General features: G+C 43.7%; 1 protein-coding gene across 4 annotated transcripts in view; it reads left to right on the top strand.

Moving 5' to 3' along the window:
• CLDND1 (claudin domain containing 1) overlaps positions 1 to 2,445 on the top strand; it is a 7,377-nt gene extending 4,932 nt beyond the window's left edge. For 2 of the 4 annotated variants that reach the window (XM_009575249.1, XM_009575252.1), the window contains exons 2-5: positions 1 to 80; positions 1,304 to 1,411; positions 1,792 to 1,929; positions 2,038 to 2,445. The exon at positions 1 to 80 is cut by the window's left edge and continues 233 nt beyond it. In XM_009575249.1, the coding sequence (XP_009573544.1) occupies positions 1 to 80; positions 1,304 to 1,411; positions 1,792 to 1,929; positions 2,038 to 2,258 (547 nt within the window). In that variant the 3' untranslated portion in view covers positions 2,259 to 2,445. The remainder of the gene's footprint in view (positions 81 to 1,303; positions 1,412 to 1,791; positions 1,930 to 2,037) is intronic. The other 2 variants (XM_009575250.1, XM_009575251.1) reach the window with 1 other exon arrangement.
• The last annotated feature ends 6,901 nt before the right edge of the window (positions 2,446 to 9,346 follow it).

The raw sequence follows: 9,346 nt of genomic DNA, 5'->3' as shown, positions 1-9,346 counted from the left end.
GTTCCGGTGCAACGGCACAGTTGGATTGTGGCGGAGGTGTATCACTGTACCCAAAAACTCTCACTGGTACAGCCCACCAGGTATCTCCAGAGCAATTAACATTTCCCTAGCTTGCCTGGGGTGGTATGTGCTAACTTCCTCACAACATATTCATGCCACTTTGTTCCCCCAGAAGGCTTATTTCTAGCTTATGTGGGTTTTTTTAATAAAGACAGTCTAAATTTTTAAGGAAGCAAAAAGCAAAATGGTCTGTGGCCGCCAGTGCTACAGGCTCTGGATTTGACACATTTGACTTGATCTAAATTTAGTCTGGTATAACTTGATTTTCTTTTGCATCTGCGGTCCCACTGGGGATATATTATAGTCGCTCTGCCAGTCTGTCTTTTTAGGAGAGGTCCTGGGATCCAGCAATAGAATAAAGATACTACTTTATCAAAGGGGCACTTTTTCCTTTTAGCTAGTCATTTATTTTGCTTGTGTGTCACAAATGTCTCACTGTTGCATCAGCACATTTTGGACTCCTTGTACCATAGCGCTGGATATAGAATGAAATATTTGTATTCTTTTTCACAATGGTTGGGGGCTAAAAAAGTGTGGTGAGCAATTATTTTAATTGCTTCAAAGTAGATTTTGGACACGTATTATGTGTGTGAAGCCCTTCATTTTGAACCCTTTTAAAAAAATGTACTTTCAAACACTTTTTGTGGAGAAAAAACATTATATGAAATACTGGGGTTTTTTTTTCTCTAATGAAAATACTTATTTTGGAAGACACTTAAACCAGCTCTGCTCAATAGTATTCTCAAAGCAAAATCTGAAGCATAAAAGGGGAGAAATTTAGTATAAAGAAGCAAATATTTTCTGTTCTTTAAATAGTCCTTCCTATCCATTTCTGAATGAATTGTTTAGTATGATACTACATTCTGCACATGGAGATAAGCACGGTTCAGTTAAGCAACTCTGAGTACAGGAATATGTAACAACATAGTTGAGCATCATATGCCACATTTCTTTCCCAATCTGTCAAGCATGGCCCAGTTGTCTGTGGATAATCCAGGTAAGCTTGACAATTCTGCATGTTTGAATGCCCTCCCTCATTGTAGTAACTACGTTATGCTAACTACATTATGATAAGGCATTCTACAGATCTGTTTTGAGAGGTAATTTTTTCTCTAAAATGTTTTTTTTCTCTAAAATTTTTTCACTGAGGATCTTTCCAGTTTAAAGGGTTGGGAAAGGAGGAATTGAAGGGAGGGGGATGGGAGGGAGACACCTAATGGTAATTTTTTCTTTCCCCCCCCAGAAACCGATATGACTACAAACTGCATCAGTTTTTCCCTCTCTGATCAGTTTATGGAAAAGTACATAGAGCCTGGAAATCACAATAGTGGCACAGATTTGAATCGAACTTGTAAGTGACTCTCACTTCTGGCAGGTAAACAAGTAGGATGAAAAAAAACACGTTTCTCAAATACAGTCACTAGTGAGGGAAGCATCTGTATCTTGCTCTGCTTCCCCGCCCCCTTCACAGTAGCACAGGCAGTAGGTCAAAGTTTAAAAGGAAAACTTAAGTGCTTTGGCAAAGGTTTTGCCCGTAAATGCAGTACAGAAATTTGTGAGTTAACAAATGAAGTTCTTCGTACTTTAGTGGGGCCTTTGGTCCTTTTTAGCTGTGAATGTAGAGTGTCTGATGAAGCAGAAGCAGTGTGGGTAGAAGGGAATATAAGGTGGTGGGAGAAGATCAGTTTCTAGCACATTTTCAACAAACTTTTTTATGTTTTTCATGTGCAGATCTCTGGCGATTGCAGTTTCTCCTGCCCTTTGTCAGCCTTGGCCTCATGTGTTTTGGGGCTCTGATTGGGCTCTGTGCTTGTGCCTGTCGCAGCCTTTACCCTGCCATTGCCACCGGAGTCCTCCATTTCCTAGCAGGTAGGTCTCCTGCCATCCATCACTTACCCTCCCTCCTCCAGAAGCTCATAGTGACAGCCAGAGCACTTCAACAGTGAGCTCATTGCGCTTTACTGCTTCTTTCCCCAGGGCTTTGTACACTGGGCCTCGTTGGCTGCTATGTAGCTGGGATTGAGCTGCTCCATAAGAAGCTGCCCCTGCCTGATGATGTGAGGGGTGAATTTGGCTGGTCCTTCTGCCTAGCCTGTGTCTCGGCACCTTTGCAGTTTATGGCAGCTGCTCTTTTCATCTGGGCGGCTCGCACCAACAGAAAGGAATTCACTCTCTTGAAAGCGTACCGTGTAGCATAAGTGCTGCTACCAAAGTATTGGGTTTCCGTGTTATAGCCTCTTCTCCCCCCAGCCCTTACTACTTTTTTGTTTTAGTCAGAATTTTACCTTGTATTGCATGCTTCTTGCCAGTTGAGACGATTTAGCCTGCAGGCCCTGAAGACAAAGACCTCTGGGCTAAATGACCAAACTCTGCCAGAAGTCTGCAGAACTTGAATAGGTTTTTAAATTGTTTGGGTTTTTTTTAATAATTATTATTTTTTAAGCTTCATTTGGTTTTTGAATATCCCCTTAGTTAGGTGTACGTGCTCCTTCCTAATTTTATTGCCCTGTCAGCCTGGAGGAAATAGGAGTGGTAGTGTGGGGTGGAGGAAAGATAGGAAAAGAAAAGAGGTAGATAGGCAAAAATGGGAACCTCAGTGCACAAATAATAAATAATCAGGAGCGGTCTGCTCTGTGACCCAAGCAGGCAGTTCTACAAAGAGCACCCAAGAGACATAGGGGAACTCAGAAACCTCCGTTGTGGAAATACGGTAGCTAAATCAGTCCTGTAGCTTTGCTTTGGGTCTCTTATTCTCACTAGTTTGCTGCTTTCTGTGGCTTCTGCCAAAACTGATGCAGGCAGAGCAGCCGGCTGTGGGAGGGCCTGCGCAGCACACATCCCGAAGGAGACTCTGTGCTCGTGTTTGCCAAGGAGTGGGATAAGTTGGCCCATGTGGAGCTTTGTGCTGCTCTAGCTACACTGCTTCCAGGACCCAGGCTAGTTTGGTATCTGCCCTATGTGTGATTGTGCACTCTAATCTTAACTTGTGGTGCTTTTGCTTGCTGTGAAATAAGGCTTTCCTCTCTCTTGTGTTGAAAACGACCCTTCACAAGTTTTTTGTTTTTAATTTGGTTTAGTATGTGTGTGTATATGTACATATATAAACTTAACATTTTTTAAAGCTCACCTATTTATCCTATATAGCACACAACAGGGTTTTTTTAAAAGGTGCTGCTCTTTTCCCATCTTGCCCCGAACCTATTGTTTAAATGAAATAATAAAAAAAAGCTCAGAAATTTTCAGCGTTGCACAAATCTGATGGGAGGGTGAGGAAATGGTCTGAAGTGAATTTTACTTGGGGAAAGAAAAGCCAATGTCTAGATTGTTCTCTGTTTTCAGGGAAATGTCACCAGAAATAAAGATGTTTGGTTAGATTTTTTTAAATTAAATTCTTGGGCTCCTGCTAACTTTTCTCCTGCCCATCATTGAGGGGTGCAACACCCCATAATTTCTAATTAGTTTACAGCTTCTGCTGTGATTTCTTCTAAATTACTGCAACTCCAGCCAGACTGGGTGGCATGTCTTATCTAGAAAACAATGTTCCAAGTCTAAATTTTTTAATTCTGAGGCCTTAAATCCCCTTGTTTCCTTACTCCATGCTGGATAGAAGTATGTCTTAGAAGAAATAAATCCTGACAAAATGAATAAATCCGTGATGGCAAGGATTCTGTGAGATACTCTTGATGAGAATGACACAGAAATAAGTGTTTTTATCTCACGGCTGTTTTTTTAATTTTGTTTTGTGCTTTTTTTTTTTTTTCAGTAGGTGCTTCCACCCAGGCTGTCTTTGCTGGGTCAGCAAACAGCCCTAGTCACTAGTTCCCTGAAAAGCAGGGATATCTGCTAGTATCGTTTCTTTATGTTTTTTTATCATATGTGTGATGGGGATCAACCTACTTCTCCTTTTATCATCATCGTTGGAGTCTTTACACTGTCCCCTTTATACATCCCTATCTCCAACACTGAACCAGTATCATCTCCCTCGGTCAGACCACAAAATACTGAGAAACACCAATCAGCCTTTGATCTCACCACTTTCTTCCAGAGTTGGAACACTCTTCACTTTTTTGAGCAAGGGTGTCTGCATTTGCATGTATGTATGTGACCACACATGCTTCTCTTGAACGCAGCCAACCTCTGAATGTGGCATGAGGAACTGCTGGTGTGAAGGGCCTGTACCATACACTCTGGGTCAAGATCTGTCTCAGTATCTGTTACTGCACTTAATCATCTCTCTTTTATAGAATTACTCCATCCTCAGTGTCTACTCTGTTTTTCTGTCCTCCTCCAACACCATTTAGTGGACCCAAGCCAGCAGTCCAAGAACTCTTCTTGCTCCCTGTACACCTTGAGCAAAGCACACGGTTACAAAGCAAGATAGCTACATGCAGATCCATCATCCCAGACAACGGAGAGGGATACTCCTCCTTCTACATGAAATCCGCTTCTCACTGAAATCCATTCTGAATGAAGAAATCTTTACACAAGAGTGAAGAGGAAAAAAAAAACCCTGAAAAGTGACCCTCATTTTAGTTAGACGGTTCAAATCAAGGATAAATTAAAGCCTGTTTTCTTCATTTCAGGGTAGAGAAAACCAGCAGCATTTATCTGAGACAACAGACAAAAGCAGGCAATCTTGGTTTTGCTGATACTTAAAATGATAAGAAAGGACTGACAGCACCACTAACATTCCCTTTTCTCTCCATAACAATCCTTCTTTTGGAAGCAAGAATGTTAGTGTTTGAAAACTGATATTTACACTTCAGAAAAATAGGTGTCTGATATAAGAGGAGAGAGCAAGCGCACAGGATTCCCATTGCTCAGATTAAAATCACAAGATACTATTATTATTCTGCCAGCTCCTGAAAAAAGGAAAAAAAAAACAACCCAAACTGTTCTAGACAAAATAACCAGCAGTGTTTCCTCTCAAAGTGCAGAGTAGCACCTTCCAGTCCTTTTGACCCGAACTGAGGCTTGCAGGACCTAGTATTTCTGACAAATGAGGAACGAGACAAGCTGAGCAGTTAGGCCTTATCTATTAAGTCACAGATAACTAGTCACTCTGAAAAAGCACCGTATCAGTACATATCAGCAGCACAGATTTTAATATACTCTCAGATACTGCACAAAAGTACCACATCCCCTCCCACTGGGTTAGAATTGGCCCAGACATTATAGAGAGGGGACAGTTCGCCATTTGCTGTCTTAGTTCTGTCATTCAAGGCAATGACTTCTGAAAAGCTCTTTGCTGCTCCCTAGCATTGTGTGTACTCAGCCAGCACCTGCTATTCAAAGAGAAATTCTGAAATGTCAGCAGCTTGTCATCGTTGTATCTTGGGCTGATTGTCCACCTCTGTTTGTGTGTATTTCCTGCTTGAGTAGATTATGTATCTCAACAGAGAGAGGATAACATCTTGAAGCTGCTTCCCCTTTGCCCACCCCCCCATTTCCTCAGGAATAGCTAGAGTTTTGTGCTATAGAGCTTCTTTATAACCTGGTTTCTAATAGGAAAGGATCAAAAGCTTGCGTGTTTACTACTAACTCTTCTATTGCTGTAGAATGTTATCCTTGCCCTATATTTTTAAACTACATCTTTCAAAACTACAGAGTGCGAAGTGAAGCCTTTGTTCAAGTTACGGTTCGGATATATGACAGTGGAAGAATGGATACTCTGTAACTGGAAGGCTGTGTAGGTATCTGAAAACGGCAGTAACAGCCATATGCAAAATTACACTTAGCAAGCACCTCTCTGCCTACTGATACATGCCAAACCTTTATGCAAACCGATGACCACTGAAAAAAATCTGATGGCGATAATGTATGCCACTGCTCTCTCTTCTCCTCCCTTCTAAAATTACCACTTTTAAAAATAACCATAGGCACAGTGTTTTATTTATTGATCAGGTTAGAGCAATGACTGTCAGATGGCTCTGTGCTCCATGCTTTCTGTGTACAGACAAGGGTGAATATAGTAATTGATTTTTGCAGAGGATCCAAGCATCTCTCTAGCCTTGGGTTTTCCAAGGTGAAGATTGAAAGTTTTCAAGAAAACTAGAACTTTTTGTTTAATGAAAATTAATTACTACTTAATCAGAACCCTTCTAAAAAAAAAAAGGTTAGTGATTTTTTTTAACAGCCTTCTTTCTTTCTCCAGCTTTCTCAAGTCTTCCATCTGCCTCTTTTAAAGTGTGTCTTACATTGAATGGTTTTAGAATATTATCTTTTTTAGATTGATGTTTGCGAAGAAGATAATCTACTGTTGTATTTTTGTATCACTATCTCAGAAGACGACACCCTTACATATGTAACTTTTTAATGGACCTACCCATTATACCTGTAATTTGGGCCAGTTCTCAATATCAGTTGTGGATATTTTCAAAAATTTGGAGTACCTATTAAAAATAAGATTGATCCAAACATGCTTAATAGCCTTTCAAAAATTAATTAATGTGGGAGTGTTTCCAGAACACTCTGTTAGCAAGGACTCCTTCTGTCCCATGTTATGACCTACCATGTGTCTGGGCCTGTACGATCAATGCTGAATGCATGTGAGTGTATTTTGCCGCGCATTAACTTGATTGAGCCGTGGTTGAGGACCATTCCCTGTTGTAACTTCACCTTTCGTCATCCTTGTGATACAAGGGGTTACACTACAATGCCTCTGTTGTTAGAAAGATGGAAAAGCCCTGTGAAGAAGCAGCGCGTGGTCTCTTTGTGGAAGAACCATCCTCTGCTTGGCTGTCTGCCTGGAGGAACCAAGGCAGACCTTTCCCAGTGGAGGGAGTGCAGCTCTCTGCCAGCACCCATCGTGTTTCCATACCCATAAGCTCAGTGGGGACTCGTGTTAGCCGTGTCAGCATCAGGTATGGTGTCCTTCGCGCCGTGTCGGGTGAGTGTGATTAGAGCCTTTCCCAGCAGCGTTCAACCGAGATGTGCCATGAGTATGCTCTTGGGCTAAGCTATTGAAACAGTACTGCACTGAATGATGGGGTTTTTCCTTCCTCTGAGGCCAAGAACAGCTTGTACCTTCAGCTAATTTGATTCTTTGGGAGATTTTTCTGCAGAGTCAGGTAGCTGATACTGTTGGCTAAGTGACCACAGCAATACCTTTTTACATTAAATGGTTTCTATGTAAATTCACTGAGAAACCTCTCTCGTTATCTGAGGATTTGCCGGTGACAAACACATGTAAAGAGCGTCAAAGCTGACCATCCAATATGTTTACCTGATGTTGATTTAATCGTTGATTGAGTCCACCAGTTAATCAACAAACTGATGAGTGTTTTGGAGCGCTGGCTGGATGAGACCAGGAGTGTGCTGGAGCGGCAGTGCAAAGCAGGTGCTAATTTGCTGCGATGCCTCAGCTCTGCCAGAGCCTTCCTGCTTGCAGGTGATACTGATAGCAGACGCTGGAGAACTGGTTCCACAGCCTCTCCAAACCCTTCCTGGTGCTGAGCCCTGTGCTGGACCGTGCTCCCTTACCAGTGCTGATTCCCTAATTTAAACAAACTACTTGTGTGGGTGAGTTTGCGATCCCTGTGACTTTACTTAAGTCATTTCTCCGGCCCTCATTAAATTGCTTTGCTTGAGAAAGGGGTGGGGTTCGTCTTCACCAGAAATAAGCTCTGCTTTCTGAGTGCTTTCTGAGGCTGTTGCAGTAGTTTTTTGCAAACAAATCCCTTTTGTCTTGCACTCAAGTGACCCATTTAACTAGCTAGGTTTGATTTGCATTTTGATGTTTACTTCCACACAAAACAACGGCAGCAGTGGTATAAAACCACAGCATCTGCCCGGTGCTAGAACTGGTTGGGTTCTCTAAAGATCTTCGAGTTCTGGAAAGTGATGAACCGTCCACAGATGACGAGGACATCCCCACTGGTGTCAGTAGTGGGGCGCTGCTGGAGGAGTCGCCCCTGCCTACAGAGCGCTGAACTGGGAGGTGAGGCAGGAGGAGCTGGTGAGTGGGGCACAGGCTGCAGTGGGAAAAGAGTCCTGAGAGTGGGTGGCAGGTTCTGGGGCAGCCTCACCGTTCTGCTCGAGCCACTGCAGACCTGCCCAGGAACAGCACTCGGACAACTGTATCAACCCTGTGAGGGGCAGCATGGACAGTACATAGTGATTTCCCCTGCGGGCCTGGGGTTGAAGAGGCTGTAGCAGCCGGGTCTGTCCTCCACAGGGAGCAGAAGGAAGCATAGAGTGTTATGGGGAGAGGAAGCCAAACCTGTTCTGGAGCAGACAGGTGTGTTTTACCTCCAGCCACCTTTGTGAGCTGACAGGAGTGTCATTGTCCAGGCGATAGACTTGTTACTCCCCTTCTGTGTCTCCTTGCTTCCTTCTCCAAGCTCCTGCACTGATTCTCCCCTCTCCATTCTCTGTCTTTCATAACCTTTTTTACCACCAGAAATAAACTAGCTACACGCTTCAGAGGCATGTTGGGCCATACTCAGAGGACCTTAAGTCAGCCTACATCCCTGTTACACACCCAGTTGGGTGCATCTGGAAGCCTAAAGCCAGCTGATTGGAAATGCTAGGCACAGGAGCATTTGTTAGGGAATGTAGCTATGGCCCTGAACGCCTTTAAAGCACTGGCACCCTTTTTAACATGGCCTGGATGCTGTTGGCTCTGCTCTGCCAGGTGCTCAGCTTATGGTTTTGTGGTGGGCTGACCCTGCCAGGTGCCCACCAAAGCTGCTCTATCACTCCCCTCCTCAGCTGGACAGGGGAGAGAAAAATCCAATGAAAAGCTTGTGGGTTGAGATAAGGACAGGGAGAAATCATTCACCAGTTACCATCACAGGCAAAACCAGATTCGACTTGGGGGGAAAAAATTAATTTAATTTATTACCAATCAAATCAGAGTAGGATAATAAGACACAAACGCAAATCTTAAAAACACCTTCCCCCACCCCTCCCTTCTTCTCGGACTTAACTTTACTCCAAATTCTCTACCTCTTCCCTTCCAGCGGTGCAAGGGGATGGGGAAAGGGGGTTGCAGTCGGTTCATCACACGTTGTCTCTGCCGCTCCTTCCTCCTTGGGGGGAGGACTCCTCACACTCTTCCCCTGCTCCAGTGTGGGGTCCCTCCCATGGGAGACAGTCCTCCATGAACTTCTTCAATGTAAGTCCTTCCCACGGGCTGCAGTTCTTCATGAACTGCTCCAGCGTGGGTCCCTTCCATGGGGTGCAGTCCTTCAGGAACAGACTGCTCCAGCGTGGGACCCCACAGGGTCACGAGTTCTGCCAGCAAACCTGCTCCAGCGTGGGCTCCTCTCTCCACAGGTACTGG

Source organism: Fulmarus glacialis, unplaced genomic scaffold (assembly GCF_000690835.1).
Source record: "Fulmarus glacialis isolate BGI_N327 unplaced genomic scaffold, ASM69083v1 scaffold17183, whole genome shotgun sequence".
NCBI lineage: Eukaryota > Metazoa > Chordata > Aves > Procellariiformes > Procellariidae > Fulmarus > Fulmarus glacialis.
This window is presented reverse-complemented; position numbering and strand designations above follow the sequence as displayed.